General features: G+C 38.3%; 1 protein-coding gene across 2 annotated transcripts; it reads left to right on the top strand.

Annotated features, from left to right (window-relative positions):
* The first annotated feature begins 425 nt into the window (after positions 1-425).
* LOC123877704 (clathrin interactor 1) lies at positions 426-18737 on the top strand. 2 transcript variants are annotated; one of them, XM_045924550.1, is made up of 11 exons: positions 426-612; positions 5234-5435; positions 6125-6253; positions 7064-7172; positions 8309-8428; positions 8586-8670; positions 9212-9363; positions 9829-10033; positions 10652-10800; positions 11871-12011; positions 17221-18737. In XM_045924550.1, exons 1-11 carry the CDS (start codon positions 563-565, stop codon positions 17580-17582), a joined length of 1704 nt encoding a protein of 567 aa, XP_045780506.1. In that variant the 5' UTR covers positions 426-562; the 3' UTR covers positions 17583-18737. The 2 variants fall into 2 exon arrangements, with proteins under 2 accessions (XP_045780506.1, XP_045780505.1); XM_045924549.1 differs by lacking the exon at positions 17221-18737 and adding an exon at positions 12986-15986.
* The last annotated feature ends 1179 nt before the right edge of the window (positions 18738-19916 follow it).

The raw sequence follows: 19916 nt of genomic DNA, 5'->3' as shown, positions 1-19916 counted from the left end.
AAATACTTAAATAGAAGGTTCCTCACCTGACGATGATGATTATTTAGACTGAACTGAAAGTCTAAATAGGAAAAGGTGAACGCTAACACTGTATAGGTAATATAGTATATTCTCTATAGGTGAATTTCAAATGTTTCAAAGGTTAAAAAGACTAGAATCCAGAGCAGAAATAGTATCATTCGTAAGAAAAAAAAATGAAAGTTACCAGTCAATATTGCATTGTATAATTTGTAGTACATTTTGTATAATTTGTTATTAATTAAGATGTTTCTGTTTATTATGAAATGTCATTGGCGGAAAAATTAAAGAATTTTCTCATGTTATTTATGATTTAATAAATTAATTGCATGGTTAGATAACTTATCATTCGTTTTATGTTTAAAAGTTTAAAATCAGGTATATTATAATATTTTGTTGAATAGCAACACTTTTTAACTCGCCATTTTGCGAGAATGTCAGCCAAATCATCATCTCGAGTTTTTATATAAAAATTTATGTTATTTTACGTGAAATTACTGTGATTTAGTTTTTTTATAATTACACACAACAACAGTGCAGTGAAATGGATCGATTTATAAGTATGTGGAAGGTCCGGGAGTTGGCGGATAAGGTGTAAGTAATGACAATATTTTAGACGATTTTATGTAAATTATTACCATCCTTCGCTTTAAAACTAGTTATTTTTAGATTCATTAACCTATTTGTACGAATATCTAGATGTTTTATCTAATAAACTGCATTGAAAACTTTGTTGTTCACAAAAATACTTTAGCAAAATCTTGTCTCTAAAATCTTTGAAAGCTCGAATTTTCGAAGTACTTACATATTTCCTTATCAATTTAACTAATGCAATTGGTTAAGGATTAAGATAAGAGATGAGATTTGAGCAGGCCTAACTTTTTACGTTAAACTCTTAATTATATTAAAATGCTTGATATAAAATAATTATTAGTACAGACTCATACTAATAAGTCTCACATTAGAACAATTTCCAAAGGTGTTTTAACGACGTAATGTATTAATGATAAATCAGTAGAATTTTAAACATTGTGTGTTACTTTAATGATTTAACTTTTATGAGTTTAATAAGTAAACTGCAAATTAATCACTGTAGAGACTAAATGATTTTGATGGCCAGCGGACCTTGTAAAAACTTATTCAACATACAAAATATGAAGGTACCTAAGTACTTACTCATAATGTGTTTTATAGTTACAATACATAGCTTCTAGTAAATTATCTTCTTCAAGTAAACATTATTTGCGTAGGTATTTCAATTTCATTTCAACTCTGTAAATATGCCGCTACTATTCGAATAAGTAATGCTAATGTGGAATTGTAGAGTATTCATTACAATATTCCAAAAAAAACATACATTTATACAAGTTGCTATTCACAAAAAAAAATCAAAACTCTGAAATTCTAATTCAAAATATTTTTATTCAATTAGATTTATACAAGTTCTTTTGAATCGTCGAAAGCATCTACCACTGGTTCGGAATGCCTTTCCTACCGAGAAGAACCAGCAAGGAACTTGGCGGGTGCTCTTTTCAAAGTTTTGATATACAATAGAGCCTCAATAGCTCAATCGGTAAAGGAGTGGACTGAAAACCGAAAGGTCGGCGGTTCAAACCCCGCCCGTTGCACTATTGTCGTACCTACTCCTAGCACAAGCCTGACGCTTAGTTGGAGAGGAAAGGGGAATATTAATCATTTAACATGGCTAATATTCTTTTAAAAAAAAAAAAATTATGCCATGTATAAAAGTAATTGAAGTCCAGCGCATTGCTGAAGCGGTATACATAGCTATCCTTTTACGTTAATCAAGCTGTGCAGGTTGCAAAGCGGCAACGATGTAGAGGACCTTGATTTTTAAGTCAATTACCATCCTCTCGCAACCCTATCCCACGAGCCATCTCAATGAAATGGTACACCTACTCTTTTACAAGTGCTTTGGAATCATCAAAAGAATTTACCACTGGTTCGAAATTGCCATTCCTACTGAGAACCAGCAAGAAACTCAGCGGTTGCCCTTTTCAAATGTTCCGTTTACATTATGCCATATTGTAATGTATAAGCAATACTAGCAAACTTGATTATAAACATATTGTAATGTATAAGCAATACTAGCAAACTTGATTATAAACATATTGTAATGTATAAGCAATACTAGCAAACTTGATTATAAACATATTGTAATGTATAAGCAATACTAGCAAACTTGATTATAAACATTGGTACTGATTCTGAGAACAACAAAATTTTGGAGTATTCACATCCTCTTCTTACTAGAGTAAAATGAAAAGGACAAGATGCAGTTTGAGAGTTTTAAATTTAAATTAGAGCTGTCAAACCTTGTGACTTTAGCTGCCAGTTGCGAGCCTATTGTTTAAATTAGATTTTTTTTTTGCATTAAATTTTAAATGCAAATATTGAATGCAGTAAAATTAAGTATAAATGTAAAATTCATATTATATCCTTTTTAACAATATTAAAAAGAAAAAGATGCAGATACTCTAAATTTAGTTTAGAGAAAGACAAGAGAATCGGTGCCATTGTAGTTTAAAGTTAGTTATTGCAAGTTTCAAACAAGATGTATGTAAGCTGTCTTTCAATAGTTTGTAAATTCATGGATGGCACTCTGAACAATGGTCGGAATAACCAAAACATTAGTGTATAAATAAAAGAGTACCATTAACAAAACTGTAACAAAAATGATGAATTAAATTCTTTCCTACAGGGTAACAATATAAATTGATTTTTACTATGCACTGCTAGAATATAAAACGCCCTTCTGGCTATTTGTCCCAGAAAATAGGATCATAACCAGGAAATAGGACCAAAAGGTCTCGGACTGTAGTATTAAAATGATGTGATGTTTCTTTATTTTTTTTTTATTCTTCATGTTTTTTTATTTATTTTTAACATTTAATCTTATCACACTGTATGGAAGGCAATCATGACGTCACAACTCACAAGGCGTTAAACTGACAAACATCCATACTAATATTATAAATTTGAAAGTGTGTCTGTCTGTCTCTCTCTGCTACCTTTTCGCGGCCCAACAGTTTAACTGATTCTGACGTTTGGTACAGAGTTAGATTATATCCCGGGAACGGACATAGGCTACTTTTATCCCGGAAAACCAAAGAGTTCCCACGGGATTGCTAAAAACCCATGCGCTTAACCGATTTGTATGAAAGGTACCGAGGTAGGTTGTGTGGCTATAATTGACACAGGCAATTATTTATCCCGAAAATCAAACAGTTCCCACGGGATCTTTAAAAACTTAAATCCACGCGGACGAAGTCGCGGGCATCCTCTAGTTTTTCAATATTTTCCCGCAGAAATGACTCCAGTTTTATGTTAAAAAACCGGCCAAGTGCGAGTCAGACTCGCTCACCGAGGGTTCCGTACTCTGGTACTTTTTCCTACTTACGATATCACGATATCACATGCTATAGGTATATGTGGCGTATGTTTTCGATGAATTTTGTACGCTTTATCTTTACACAATACCTTCTTAACCTTGGTCGCCTTTTACATAAATACCAATTGCATAACTTTATTGCAATATGGTAGGTACATGCTTAATTAATGTAATAAATAACCTACTATATATATTATATATATAATACTACTATATATAATATATATATGATGCCCGCGACTTTATCCACGTAATTCATAATTAACCCCTGACCCAAAAAGAGGGGTGTTATAAGTTTGACGTGTGTATCTGTGTATCTGTCTGTGGCATCGTAGCTCCTAAACTATTGAACCAATTTTAATTTAGTTTCTTTTTGTTTGAAAGGTGGCTTGATCGAAAGTGTTCTTAGCTATAATCCAAGAAAATCGTTTCAGCCGTTTAAAAGTTATCAGCTCTCTTCTAGTTACTGTAACCTTCACAAGTTGAGGGTGTTATAAATTTTTGATTTTCACTTGTTTTAAATTTTTGTAAGTAAAATATTCTTAGTTACAAGAAAATTAATGATATACATAATGTGCTAACTAGACACCGTAATATTCTTGCGACTCCTACGCTCCGCCTCGGGAAGGTCCAAAAGTAATTTGTGGGAATGGCTTATTACAAAATTCCGCAGTCAATTATGGACTTGCCTTTTAAGCCAAGTTTAAAAAATTTTACAAAAACTATGCTCCTGATATTAGACAATCGAAGATTATGTAAATGATAAAAGAGCGTGAATTTGACCTGCAGCTCACTCCAGTTATGCGCGGGATTTCAATTTCTTTTATACATACCATAATATTGTATATCAAATCTTTGAAAAGAGCAACCGTTGAGTTTCTTGCTGGTTCTTCTCGGTAGGAAAGGCATTCCGAACCAGTAGTCATGCCTAGTGGTGGTGGATTAAAATATGTTGTAAGAAATTCATTTTGTTTTTCTTGCGAGTTGCGTTGCGCTTCGCTATATATTTTAATTTTACGACTATACATACATACAGTAAGGAAATACTGGAATTGCACTTATCACAGTACAATTGCACTTCAAAAATTCCAGGAATCGAACCCGGGACCCCATTGGGTCTCACTCTCATAGTCAGTTAGTTTGTGGTACTGAATGGGAGTATACTAACAGAGAAAGCATAACGATAGCTTGAATTTTTCCGTTATAGCGACATCTAGGTTGCAATTTGAAAACTAAAATACTAAGTTAGTAACTGAAGTTTGAAACTTGAAAAAATTATACAATGGTTCAACTTTCAATTTTTATTTCTGCCACATAGTACATAGTACAAGTATATTCACAACTATAATAGATTTTTTATAGTAGATTCCCTCAGCTATCCTCGCGTGAAACTAAGAGCGGTTACGCACTGCATCCGATCCGTGAAAATATGTTCTGAAGTAGTCATAGAACTATTTGTATGGTAGTTTACGCACCAGATCCGACTTCCGTCATCCGATTTTTCTCTATCGTCCGTGATCTCCAATCGGAAACAAATTTTCGGACTAAGTAACCGATAGTACTGTTTATATGAACGCTTTTGCATTACCTCGAATTCAAATCATTTGTGGAAGCGTGAATGTCCGAATTCGGTCCGAGTTTTATATATCCATATTTTCACGGATTCGGATCGGATGCAATGCAGTGCGCAACTGCTCTAACAGTTTTATGATAGGTAGTGACTGGTGTTTTAGGGTTCCGTAACCGAAGAGTGCGATCGACGTATGCTCTCGTAATTCCTAAATGGTTCCCCGTTGTCCTCAGGACCAATGTGGTGATGAACTACACAGAGGTGGAGGGCAAGGTGCGCGAGGCGACGTCTGACGAGGCGTGGGGGCCCACGGGGCAGCAGATGCAGGAGCTGGCGCTGGCCACCTTCACCTACGAGCACTTCCCCGAGGTCATGTCCATGCTGTGGCGGCGCATGCTGCACGACAACCGCGCGCACTGGAGGCGGACGTACAAGGTGACGAGCTCGTGCTGTGCTGTGGTGACTGCACAGCACCCCCCTCCCCCCCTACCCCCTAACCCCCCGCGCAGGCCAGGTGCGTGGGGCCCAGGGAGCAACAGATTCAGATCATTTCTTCGTTTTCAGATAAAGGACGAGTGACTGGAGGGGTGACGAATTAATATGTTTTTTAAAACACATCATAGATGCATAACCTACCCTAAAAGCATTAGATAAATAAAGATTATATTCATTTGGATTTGACTCGCTCCAGCAACGCGCGGAGCTGCAATTGCTTTACAGTATGGCATATTATCGTAAATTGAACAATTGAATAGAGTGCCGAGTTTCTTGCTGGTTCTTCTCGGTAGGAACATTCCGAACCAGTGGTTAATTATATTTTTACGATTCAAAAGCACTTGTTAAAGTTTACTTGAATAACAAGTGTAAATTAAAAATTTATAACACCCCCGACAAGTGAAGGTTACAGTAACTAGAAAAGAGCTGATAACTTTCAAACGGCTGAACCGATTTTCTTCGATTATAGCTAAGAACACTTGACCAAGCCACCTTTCAAACAAAAAAAAACTAAATTAAAATCGGTTCATTAGTTTAGGAGCTACGATGCCACAGACAGATACACACGTCAAACTTATAACACCCCTCTTTTTGGGTCGGGGGTTAAAAATATATTCTTCTTGTTCCAGTGTCTGCTACTGCTAAGCTACCTTGTCCGCAACGGGTCGGAGCGCGTGGTGACGTCAGCGCGAGAACATATCTACGACTTGCGGTCCTTAGAGAACTACACCTTTGTCGACGACCTGGGCAAGGACCAGGTAAGGTCATGTTCGCGGCGGTGCTTGATTACACAGTGACAGTACAGTTTTTAGGGTTCCGTACCTCAAAAGGAAAAACGGAACCCTTGTAGGATCACTTTGTTGTCCGTCGTGTCTGTCAAGAATACCTATAGGGTACTTCCCGTTGTCCTAGAATCTTGAAATTTGGCAGGTAGGTAGATCATAAAGGACAAGTAAAGGAAGAAATCCGAAAACTGAATTTATGGTTTCACTAGCTGATGCCCGCGACTTCGTTCGCGTGCATGTAGGTTTTTAAAATTCCCGTGGGAACTCTTTGATTTTCAGGGATAAAAAGTAGCCTATGTGCTAATCCAGGGTATAGTCTATCTCCATTCTAAATTTCAGCCCAATCCGTCCAGTAGTTTTTGCGTGAAGGAGTAACAAACATACACACACACACACACACACACACACACACACACACACACACACACACACACACACACACACACACACACACACACACACACACACACACGCATACGCATACAAACTTTCTCCTTTATAATATTAGTGTGATCACCAAAAAAAAATGTTTTTCAATTTTCTAAGATAACTATACTAAGTGGGGTATCAAATGAAAGGGCTTTACTTGTACATTCTAAAACAGATTTTTTATAGTTTTTGATTTATGGTGCAAAATGTCGGAAAAAATACCCGAGTACGGAACCCTCGGTGCGCGAAATTGACTCTAGGCTGTGTTCATTATGTGATTTCGTCTATAGTCTAGTCAAAGAGACCTAACTCGCCCGCTCCATAGCATGCTGACTGACTGTAACATGTTTGCAGGGTATAAACGTGAGGCACAAAGTTCGCGAGCTGATCGACTTCATACAGGACGATGAGAGGCTCAGAGAAGAGAGGAAGAAGGCGAAGAAGAACAAAGACAAATATATCGGTGAGTTGTAGGTTCCCAACTAAATAATCAAATCATCATTGATATTGTAACTAATTGTGATATTTTACTGCTCTGCTCATTTTTATTTTTATCGACACCCAACCCAAAAAGAAGTTTAACGTGTGTATCTGTGTATCTGTCTGTGGCATCGTAGCTCCTAAACGAATGAACCGATTTTAATTTAGTTTCTTTTTTGAAAGGTGGCTTGGTCGAGAGTGTTCTTAGCTATAATCCAAGAAAATCAGTTCAGCCGTTTGAAAGTTATCAGCTATTTTGTAGTTTTCTTATAGAGGTTTTTGTTTCTGGGGATTTTCAAATTTTGAGTTATACAAAACATTATGCTAACGGGACCCTATTACTAAGACTCCGCTGTCCGTCTGTCCGTCACTTCGTCCGTCTGTCTGTCAGCGGGCTGAATCTCGTGAACCATAAAAGGTAGAGACCTGAAATTTTCATAGAATGTGTATTTCTATTGCCGCTATAACAACAAATACTAAAAATTTCAAAATAAATTTCAAAATTGATGCTATGAAAAAAAATAATTAAAGTGTTATTTCTTTAGGATAGGAGACTCGCACTTGGCCGATTTTTATTGAACTAAAAGCAGACACCTACTCAACTGCATATTTTGCATGCCGCACATAAACTGCAAAATGTGAAAGAGACTATCTATCAATGTACTACAACTTATTACTAGAAGAGGTCCGCGACTTCATCCGCGTGGAATTAGAAATTCCGTGGGAACTCTTTGATTTTCCGGGATAAAAAGTAGCCTATGTCCGTCCCCGGGATCAAAATCAATTAAACTGTTAGGCCTTGAAAAGCTAGCGGACAGACAGACAGACACTTTTGAGATTATTATTATTATAGTGTTGTTAAAATTCAAAATTCAAAATATTTTTATTCAATTAAACTTTTACAAGTGCTTTTGAATCTTCAAAATAATCTACCACTAGTTCGGAATGCCGTTCGTACCGAGAAGAACCAGCAAGAAACTCGGCGGTTGCTCTTTTCAAGTATTCAATTTACAGTAATATGCCATACTGTATACAAGCAATTGCAGCGCCGTGTATTGCTGGAGCGAGTCAAATCCAATCTTTTTTGTTATTTACATAATGTTTGTTATTTGTTTACAGGGATGTCGTCAGAAGCCGTAGTGATGGGTACTCGTGGCGGAATGGGGGGGATGGCGGGCATGGGAAGGGGAGGGGGTGCTGACGGGTGGGGGGAGTACAGTGACAGAAGTACCGGTTGGGGTGAGTAGTTAATATAACTACTAATGTAGTTGAATGTTGTAGTTGAAAATTGTAATAGTAGAATTCTGGGTTCTAACTAAAAAGGACGAAACTAGCCTCCTAATTTTCGAACGAGAGGGCCGATGGTTATATATGATGTCCACTGTTTTGTACACAGATGATAGCAAAGAGAGAAACGAGGAGGAAGATTATGAGAGAGGAGAGGACTCCGATGGTGACTACGGACACCGGAAACCACAAAAGTAAGATGTCTTGTTGTTTATTTCTTTTGAAAACTCGGTAAATGAAACCATGGTAACATCATCTCTTCTTAAGAAGTTCAAGAATTTCACAGATTCTTTATATTGATCTATCCATAGATTTTTGTGATTAATAACTAATAACTATTACTTTCGGAAAAACGGAACCCTTATAGGATCACTTTGTTGTCTGTCTGTCTGTCTGTCTGTCTGTCGTGTCTGTCAAGAAAACCTATAGGGTACTTGCCGTTGACCTAGAATTATGAAATTTGGCGGGTAGGTAGCTCTTATAGCACAAGTAAAGGAATAAATCCGAAAACAGTGAATTTTTGCTTTCATCGCAGAAAAAATAGATTAATGTGTTTAAATTTTCAAAGTAAGATAACTCTACCAAGGTGGGTATCGTATGAAAGGGCTTTACTTGTACATTCTAAAACAAGTTTTTATTCAGTTTTTGGTTTATCGTGCAAAGTGTCGGAAAAAATACCCGAGTACGGAACCCTCGGTGCGCGAGTCTGACTCGCACTTGGCCGGTTTTTTCCAGAGAAAACGTATACCGCGATGCAGAAGTGATAGCAGAGAGTCCGCCTCGCAGTGAGAGGCCGCGGCTAGACAGAGACGGAAAGACTTTGAACATCAGCCTTCGCAGTCCCGCGCGGAACAAGCCAGCCACGCCCATCAAGAAGATAGACTTGGGTAAGGTTGTAGAGTTTCTGTATACAGAGGTGATAGCAGAGAGTCCACGCGTTTAGCACCAGTCAGATGTTTTATTTGCAATATATTGTGAGCTTTTTAAAAATACAGGATCATCAGTACTATCACCTTTGCTAGCGTTCTGGTTATAACCTGTATGTATAAACCTTCCTCTTGAATCCCTCTATCTGTTGATGAAAACCGCGTTCAAATCCGTTGCGTAGTTTAAAAGATCCAAGCGTACAGATGGACAGATGGTGGAAAGCGACTTGCACTATTTTATTTAGAATTCTGTATAGCACACACAATCATAATATACATATTACATACATATACAGAAAACACAGAAGAAACTATAAATAGGGGCTAGGGGGCAAAGGCGGCTTTATTGCTAATGCGATCTCTTAAAAGCAACCTTTTGTGAAAGAATTAAATATATACTATGTAAACATCTACATATACTTTCAGGTGCCGCAGCGTCATACGGCAAAGTAACCCCCTCCACCCCTGCGTCTACCCCCGTCGCCGCACCCCCTACCAACAAGTCCCAGGAGCTACTGGACGACCTGTTCAAGACGTGCCCTGCGCCCAGCCCCACGCCCAGCGCTGGGAACACCAACACCGGCGGAACCATTGGTGGCGGCACATTGCTGGAAGATGACTTTGATCCCAGGTATGGAAAGCTAAACCCTTCTCATTCTAAGAGGAGAGCCGTCCTCAGTAGTGGCCCGGCGATGGGTTAATCGTGATGATGATGGTAAGTCATTTCTAATTTTATTTTGAGTTATACTGTGATGACTTCGAACAAAGGTTTGTATGGAAAATAAGCGTTCTCAAAGGATTTTAAAAACTAAATCCACGCAGTTGAAGTCGCGGGCATCAGGTAGTCGACGATCATCATCATGATCAACCCATGGCCTGCTACTACGCACGGGTCCCCTCTCAGAGGGTTCGGCCTTTGTCTACCACGCTGGCCAAGTGCGGATTGGCAGACTTCACACATTGAAAACATTATGGAGAACTCTCAGGCATGCAGGTTTGCTCACGATGGTTTCCTTCACCGTTAAAGCAAGTGATGTTTAATTGCTTAAAACGCACATAACTGCGAAAAGTTAAAACCCGCATACTCCCAAATAAGAGGCGGAAAACTAACCAGTAAAGGCTATCACAACTTTTTGCATGGATATAAAGACACCTGAATTTTTATCGTGGAAAATTGGTTCCCAAGAGATTTTAAACGAAGTCACGAGCATCAGCTAATCGAAGATAACTATGTGTTATCGTTTTCCAGAGCCGGCGAACCGAAGCCCGTAGCGAATCCCGAGCCGGAATTCGGGGACTTCACTAACGCGTTTGGAGCACCCCAGGAGGCGCCTGTGGACAGCTTCGCGGATTTCAGTGCTTTTGATAACAACAACGCTCCTACTGCGTCACTAGCAGGTTAGAATTGTTTACCAGAGCTGGCAAACCGAAACTGAAAACCGTGAATTTGTGAGTACATCATAACAAAAAATTGGTATTTATTGTACGATGGTACGGAACAATTCGTGTTCGAGTCAGACTCGCATTGACAGGTTTTTAAATTAAAATAGCGAGAAAAACGAGCAGGCCACCAGAAATTCGGAATGAAGACAGGTTATTTTTGGTGTCTTATAGCCCCTTTTTTCCGTGAAGAAAATCCGTCTTAGATACAACCGACCACGGGGGAGTACATTGGTTATGTCGGACTCCTACCGACTGAAAACCTCAGGGAGGTCCATCCCACCGCTGACGACGGAGCACAAGGAACCGACAACACCTCGTTACTCCGCCAGCGGATGTCCACCACTGGGGACACTGCTTGATCCCAAACACCGTTAGAGGCACGCCGGAACCACAGCACGCCAACCAACCCGAGGACCACACTGTAAACGATGGACTGCCCCGTGTCCATCATCCACACCTTGAATTAACGCTAGGCTACTTTTTATCCCAGAAAATCGAAGAGTTCCCGCGGGATTTTCGAAAACCTAAATCTACATAGATAGTTGCGGGCATCATTAGAATAATTAGGAGGGGCTGGGTGGCTGGTGCACTTCGACCGCCCGTTGTGTCAGATCCTTTTTTCCACGCACATGCATAGTTTAAAAAAAAAAAAAAGAATATTAGCCATGTTAAATGACTAATATTCCCCTTTCCTCTCCAACTAAGCGTCAGGCTTGTGCTAGGAGTAGGTACGACAATAGTGCAACGGGCGGGGTTTGAACCGTCGACCTTTTGGTTTTCAATCCACTCCTTTGCCGGTTGAGCTATTGAGGCTCTATAGTGTGGAATCAACTCCCTTCGGCGGTGTTCCCTCTAGATTACAACGTGGGGTTATTCAAGGTCTGCCAACAAATTCCTGAAAGGCCGGCAACGCATCAGCGGTTCCTCTGGTGCTGCAAATGTTCATGGGCCGCGGTAATCACCTAACATCAGGTGACCCGCCTGCTCGTTTGCTCGCTATTTTTATTAAAAAAAAATATTTTCAGCCGCCCCGACATCGAACCTGGACCTTTTGAGCGAGCTGAGTCCCCCGCCCACCTCACCACCGAGCTCTATGGGATTCGACCTTGACTCCCTTTCTGGGCAATTCACCGCTACCAACCTAGCGCCTACCTTACAACCTACGGGTAAGTACACCAAATAGTGTATTATTGTTCAAACCGGTAACAATGTTATTTACGACCGAATTTTGTATAGTACCCTTCACTCATTTGCGAGAAATCAATAAACAACCATCAAAAAATAAAAATGACAATTTGCAGACATAGACAACTTTTGAAACAATCACTTTTGGCAAGTAAAATGTAATAATTCTTTTGAGTAGAGCGTTGTCTCCGTCACACATACCTATGTGACGCTCTACGAAACCACTATCTCTTTCTAAAAGTCGATGTACAATGTTGAGTGCCGGATACTATACTTGTGCCGATACGACTTCAACACAAGCATAATCCACGATCCACACGTGAAATGCAAAAACTATAATAAAAACGTCTTACTAATTCTAAAACTAAAAATGTTTTTAATATGAAATACATGTGACAATTAGACATAAGGATTGTTCTTCTTGTCCTTATCCCACTGTTCTTCACTCACTTCCGACATCCGTCAACGCTTTATACACGTGTAACCAGAACGCTAGCAAAACCTTAGCGTTATTGTTATACTACTTAACACAATCCAATGCCAATTACCATTTGCCTTATCTCGTAGTTTTAGGGATTTAGTATTTTTCAAACCCGCAATGTATAGCGTGCAAAACTCGGTTCAATGTCAATCCACGACGCGGCGTTGACTTCAAGTGACTTGTTTTTTTTTTTGGTATCATTTTTGCTAGCGTTCTTGTTACACTCTGTATACACGTTTTATACCCATATCCTCTGACACACAATCCATCCTTTCAAATGCTTTTCTTTGGATTAAACATAAGAATTATTATAAATAATTGTTTTATAACTCAGATCGCCTCACCGGGAGTTTTAATTAATTTAAAAGCTCGGATCGCCTTATTCTAAGTGTCAAATTAAAATTAAGTATAGTAAAAAATTCGGTGTTTGATCATATTTACCTTTGGGCACATTCAGGAATTCTTTATTTTCAGGAGATGTCGTGCAACAGCCGCGTACACACAAACAAACAACTGAAGAACACCTCAAGCTAAATATACGGAACTTTATAGACATGCTAAGCGCTATCGATCGAATCAAATCCGAAAATGACGTGCTGAATGTCTTGAGTTGCTTCGATAATATCAAAAAATACCTCCCCGGCCCTTTGACAGTCCAAAAAGCTCTCAAAAACGACCCAAAAATATTCGAAACAGAAATAATTGATTTATATTCGGAGTTATTAGGGTCCGTTGTCAGAGTTTTGCTACCACATTGGCCCTCTTTCAAAGATGAAGTGACATACTTATTTACGGTTGAAGAAGGATTCGATATAAGTAATGAAATATTGACGAATTTGTGCGGATTTTTGAAGCCAGAACTTAATAATGTTGTTCTGGACGCATTAGCATATATTACAATTAAATATGCCAAAAGCGATGCGATTCTTGCGTCCATACTTGATTGCAGTACCAACATATGTGACGAAAACAAAAAAATTGAAATTCAATCTGAATGGGAGAGTTATATTCAAATACTGGCAACTTTACCGGAGAGGATAGCAAATAGATTAAAAACGAAAACTCCAAAAGAATTTTCATACGAAAACTATTCTTTCATTCTAATTTTCCACATAGTAAGATGTATAGACTTCATGTCCGAAAGTAGTTTTAGTCAAGGAACACAATTTGACCTGACATACTTATCACTTTTAGTGTCAAAGTTCATTACAAATTATAGCTTGAGCGATTCAAAAGCCATTTATAAGTTGGTAGACATCTTAATTGCTTGGACTGATAACAACAATGCAGATGCTTGCAAATTTGTCAGACGAAAGTTAATTCAAACGTTGTTGAATCGATTAAATCGTCAGGCAATCGATAAGATATCGCTCGTTTTACTCAAAAGAAGCCCGATAAATTATAGAAATCGGGATCAATGCATTCGATATTTACTCGGAAACAATATCGAATCAAACAAAGATTGGCACGAAATACTGACATTCAGAATTCCGTTTTACGTACACCCAAAAAATTTCAGAGATACAACGATACCGGAGAATTTGATCTATTACGTATCGACCTGTAAAAATTCGCTCGAGATCTTGACAGAATTAGTTTTGAGGTTAACCAAAACTTGGTCAGATGTCCATTTGAATAACGTAGCTAATATAGATCATCATATGCATACGTCTATTTTACTTGTACTCGCGGTTAAATATCGTGTAGTTATTTGGAGACAGCGAAAGAGTGCTTGGGATTTGAATGAAATAAAAAAAATGTTGTTCAAAGGCATGTCGAAACATTTAGATGTTATATCTCAAGAGTTTAGAGCCGTGGGAATGGCTACGGTACAAATCCTACTTAAAATGCTTTTGGAAGTTGATGAAGCAGATAAAAAGGCGGTAGAATGTTTAAACTTTAATTTCGATGAGCTAGGCCCATCATGTATGGAGATATATGAAACTTTGGAAAATGTCACTCAAACATGTCTTATAGACGATAGGTTGAAAAAGCCGAATGTAAATGTAAGGATAATAAACGTCAAAGAAATTTTGGATGAAATCGCTGACAAAATATCAGGGAGTATAGAAAAACCCGTCCAAAATACAATAGTAACTTGTGCAGTCAAAGGTCCGGAGCAGACTAAAGAAATAGTCAAAACTATTATCTCAGCCAAACTAGATGCTTTGGAAAAAAGACAAATCGTAGAGGAGTTAGACTCAGATGACGATTTACAACCGTATGATATGAGCAATGATTTGCCACTCACGGCTAAAAAGAAACCTAATTATTTGAGAGATCTATTAGAAATTATAAATGAAGGTAAAGATCAGGAATCATTCGAAACTGCTCTCGCAACTGCAGAGGAATTAGTGAATAAACAACTTAAGAACGAGGATAAGAAACTGGCTGTCGAACTTCTAGACGTTTTCGTCCATTTAGACGAAAAATTCCATGTGGATAAATTCTATAAGATTAAATTGAATACGGCCGTTGCAATAGTGTGTAGCCAACCGGCGGTATGTGCGGAACACCTATGCAAAGAAATACATGCTGACATCGGAAGATATTCCATCGCTACTAAAATATTTATGCTTGACGTTTTCACGGAGGCCGTCGAGACAATCGCTGATATGAAAAAGAAAGAAGAAACAGAACCAGCGGAAACGACAAATGAAACTAAAGAAGCAACTAACGAAGAACTGTTAAGGCGACGATTGTTGAAAAAGACCAAATATTTCCATTCAAAGCAACGTCATCCGTTTTCCAAAGCCAAGAAAAATAAATTCGCCGCAGTTTCCGACCACTTTTTCTATCCTTTAATAAGTGGTTTCGGATACCGACAGCTGACTTTAAGCCATCACAATATGAAACAAGATATAGATAATTTGTTGCTGTTAAGATATTTAGCTGCGGTCGGCACAGTTATCATGGCGTCGAAGAATTGCCCAAAAAGCCACGTGTACTGTCGAGAAATCATCCAAATGGTGTTATACTTACGCTTTTCCCCAGATCCGAAAATCCAGATGTGTGTGATATCGATTATTGCATCGATAGTTTTGGTTTTGCCGGAATCGATGTTGAAAGGCGAGTTCTATGATAATGTTATGGAGCTGTCGTCGTGGCTGGTCGATTTGTTGACGAATGTCGATTTGACTAATCGATTGGGCGGAGCTAAATCCGAAGCGGCGATTTTTGCCGGCGAAGTTTTACATTTGATTGAAAATTCTTTGAAAGATTAAAATAGTTTTATGAATACTTATTTTAGTTAGAATAATAAGTTTTTAGAGTAAGCGTGCTGAGTAACTTTACTAATGGCAGGATAAACGACCATTTGTGGTAGGTTAGACAATACCAAAATATTATAGTCTTTTTTTGTCAAATAGCAGCATTGCTAATGGACTAAGAGCCAGTGCGTGCCAGACCTTCGTTATTTTATAAAAGCTGAAAGATTCTCTGAGTATTGTTCTCAACACAGGGAGGAACGATATGGTTTGGATCATGGTGGCTTTGGGAGACAACAGGTAATAAAGGTGTAAAAATCTTATGTTAAAGTATCTATTCTAATTTTTTAATATTTTCTTCAGAATAGTATGGAATTATGCTTTGACGTAAGATTTTTTACACCTTTATTACCTGTTATCTCCCAAAGTCACCATGATTCAAACCTCATAGTCGCTGATCGTTCCTCCCTGTGTTGGGGACAATACGCAGAGAAACTTTTAGCTTTTGTAAAATAACGAAAGTCTGGCACACGATGACTATCTCTCTATAAATAACTTATCAATGGAATACAAATAGATTTATAATTATTGAAACCCAACGCGATAAAATTATAACTTAAATATAAAATAGTAATATAAGGAGTATAGAATAACAATTTTAACACATTTTACTTTAACTGTTTCGTACAAATTAAGTCTTTATGCTTTAGATGTTTTTCTATGCTATTTCAAGTATTTTATATAGCCTCGTCCGAACGGATCGATTGTTTTTAACTAGATTACGTCCGTGACTTCGTCTGCGTGGATTTAGGTTTTCAAAAATCCCATACAAACCGTAAATCGTAAAAACTTCCAGAACCAATAACTAAGTATAACTAAAAAATTGGGTGATCTTTACTAAAAGGTAAAGTTTGTAAATTTGGATGTAGGGGGCTTTCTCTGGAACTAATGAGCTGATCCTGAAAATTACTTCATTGATAGATATGCTACTGCTAATTGCTATCTACACTAATATTTTAAAAACGAGACACACATTTATAACTTTAGTATAGATTCCCAAAAAGGACGAGGCTATAGTTTTTTAAGCATTTATTTTCTTTTAGTTTATAAGTAACAAGTAATTAAATGTTAATTATGATTACAATTTTGTTTGTATGTATGTACCTACCCACCGTGAGGCGATTTGAGAATAAAGTAATCTTGGTTTTAAACATTTTATTTTATTCAACCCATATTAATTCCGTCACATGTATTTCATGAAAGTTATAGTTCGCGACAGGTGGAGATGGCGATCGGGGTAAGAGGCGGGGGGACGCGCTATACCGCACCGGGTATGCGCGCGGGCTGATCGCCATGTTGACCTGTCACACACTATACTTAATCCAAATAAAATCCACTCCATTCTGCTGGTGTCCAATATGCCTTATAGTTTTGAAAACAATGTCGCTTCAAAAAATAGGCATGTAGGATTTCCTTGTTTATTTCTTTTTCCCCAAAAAACAGGTCTCCAACCGACACCAGTAGGCCTCCTCCAGCCGATGTCGACCCAACAACAACAACCCCAACAAACAACCAACAACAATCAGGCGAAACCTTCCACGAAATTGGGTGCAACTTGGGCCGACACCTCTGGGGCTATAAACATAAATGTTGACAATCTTCTAGCCCCGAGGTCCCCTAAAGCGGGGCCAGCGCCTTCGATAAACCAGCTCAAATCAAGTCCAAACAGTCCAGCACACAAGCCAATGCCAAGTGGTTTGGCACCAATGAATTGGCAAACACCCCTAAACAACAATTTCCAACCCAACTTCCAGAACATCCAAAACAATCGCGCGTTCGTAAACCAAGACAATTTGCTCCAATGATATTTGTATTTGGCAGATGTTTGCCAATCTGGTTGAGATGGTTTGGGGGCGATTGGGACGTGGGTGTGAGAGAGACGTGTGTATATTTTGTTGGGTTCTAGAAAGAGACAGTTGCGGACAGTTTTTGTCGTTGTAAAAATTATAGTGCTGTTTAAGCTTACAATGCTCAATAAAGCTTAAAATACATTCCATTTTTTTCACTTTCAATAAGGGTGGACTGAAATTTGAAAGATAGTTTCGAATCCCAACCGTGGGACTACTGACTATAGTCGTACTTGCTTATTCTCTATCCACGGAAAGAAGTTAGGATAAGGCTCTCTCTGTTACGTAATCCTGTATAAATGACAGAGACGAAAATCTAAGTGGGCGTTAATCATTTTCAGTCACCAACCAATCACAAACATGTTTTCAAAAAATATTCGAAATTCAATTCGAAAACAGTTTCGTTTTTGATTGGTTGATTTTCGTCTCTGTCATTTGTATGGGATTACGTAACAGAGAGAGCCTTATACTAACTTCTTTGCGGGGATAGAGTATAGTTCCAGGGGAAAGGGGGATAGTAATTGTTTAAAAATGTTATGAGGTCCAATCGCCCTAAAAGCCAAGTTTATAATTTAATAGGTATTAAAAATGGTGGGTTTCTTAATTTTTGTACGATTTTGATATTAAATAATAAAAGACGGGATTTGATTCGTTTTTTTAAGGCCCACCGTGAACAGCCCGAGTTGAGAAAGTTTAAACTTTCGATTCGATGTTATGGTTGTATCATAAAGACGTAGACACATTACCGTGTTGTCGTGTGTTGTGAACCGTCAGAATTTAATGCTTAAGATGTCATCTCTGTATGGTTCGGTCATTAGCAAAGTAAGCTAATAACAAATTAGGACAGGATAAGGTTTACAGTTAATTATTGTTAGAACTGTAAGAAAGTTTTTTAATAGATTCTTCTATTTCAACACAATAATTTGAGTGCACGCTCACCGCCGGACGGTTTTATCACCGAATATATTGCAGTCTCGTATTTTCCCGAATTTTTCGCCGAGACCGAGAATTTAACTGTCGTCGAGATTAGCTTATTCTGCTGTACACAATTTCTATACTGAACTAACATGACAGGTCTAAATTTATTGCTACGCCTTTCATAATGCTTCCCGCGAAAAAGGATAGAACTAGCAAATAAATCAAATTTCGTTTAAGAAATTGTGTACATCATAATATAACCATAACCATATTGAGATCTCGGTCGGACCTTAACACCTTCATCTATGACTTCGATGTCGCATCATTCACAACACAACACAACAACACGCTAATGTGTCTTTGTCTTTATGATGGGGACGCGTGCTGTAAACTGATATACAGAGGTGCATATCAGCGTATATATCACAACATGATATTATGGTGTTAGACATTCTAAACTAATACTTGTGATTGTCTATGATTAACATTTTTTTTATCATCATCATGATCAACCCATTGCCGGCGCACTACAGAGCACGGGTCTCCTCTCAGAGTGATGGTTTTGGCCTTACTCTACCACGCTGGCCAAGTGCGGATTGGCAGACTTCACACACCTTTGAGAACATTATGGAGAACTCAGGCATGTAGGTTTCCTAACGATGTTTTCCTTCACTGTTACAGCAAGTGATATATTAATATAGCTGATGCCTGCGACTTCGGGAGGATTTAGGTTGTTAAAAATCCCGTGGGAACTCTTTCATTTTCCTGGATAAAAGTAGGTAATGCTCCGTACTTTCAACTATCTCTATGCCAAGAATGAAGTCGATTGGTAGCTTAGTTAGGGCATAAAGGTAGGACAAACAAACAATCACACTTAAAACATGTCTTTTTATGCCTTGGCATAATTTTTTCCTATTTCTAAAGGAAACCTGCGTGCCTAAGAGTTCTCTATAATGTTCTCAATGGTGTGTGAAGTCTGCCAGTCCGCACTTGGCCAGTGTGGTGGACTATGACCCTTCTCATTCTGAGAGATCTGTGCTCAGTAGTGAGCCGGCAATGGGTTGATGGTGATGATGATGATTTAATTTTATTCTATCTGGCTTCTATTTATATAGCATCGTATCGGAACGCTAAATATACTTCTCATCAAAAAATCGAAACACTTCCAAACTAAGGCTGAGAATTTGTAGAGGGCACTTTGTCTTTGCTCAGACTTAAGACACTGTTAAAACGAGACAGCGCTATACCGCTGGTATAAATCTGTCTCGTTTTAACTGAAATTTAAGTCTAAGCAAAGTCAAAGTGCGCTCTATAGATGTTACGAAACCAATTCGAATCGAAGCGAAGGTTTCGATTTTTTTTCATGGGAAGTGT

This window comes from Maniola jurtina, chromosome 24 (assembly GCF_905333055.1).
Source record: "Maniola jurtina chromosome 24, ilManJurt1.1, whole genome shotgun sequence".
Lineage (NCBI taxonomy): Eukaryota > Metazoa > Arthropoda > Insecta > Lepidoptera > Nymphalidae > Maniola > Maniola jurtina.
This window is presented reverse-complemented; position numbering and strand designations above follow the sequence as displayed.

Bases quoted from the DNA above. Each gene is read 5' to 3' on its own strand.
- LOC123877704 (XM_045924549.1), top strand. From the start codon at position 563: ATGGATCGATTTATAAGTATGTGGAAGGTCCGGGAGTTGGCGGATAAG. The intron at 5,436-6,124 runs GTGACGAGCTCG...TTCTTGTTCCAG, and splicing joins ACTGGAGGCGGACGTACAAG to TGTCTGCTACTGCTAAGCTA. The intron at 9,364-9,828 runs GTAAGGTTGTAG...ATATACTTTCAG, and splicing joins CATCAAGAAGATAGACTTGG to GTGCCGCAGCGTCATACGGC.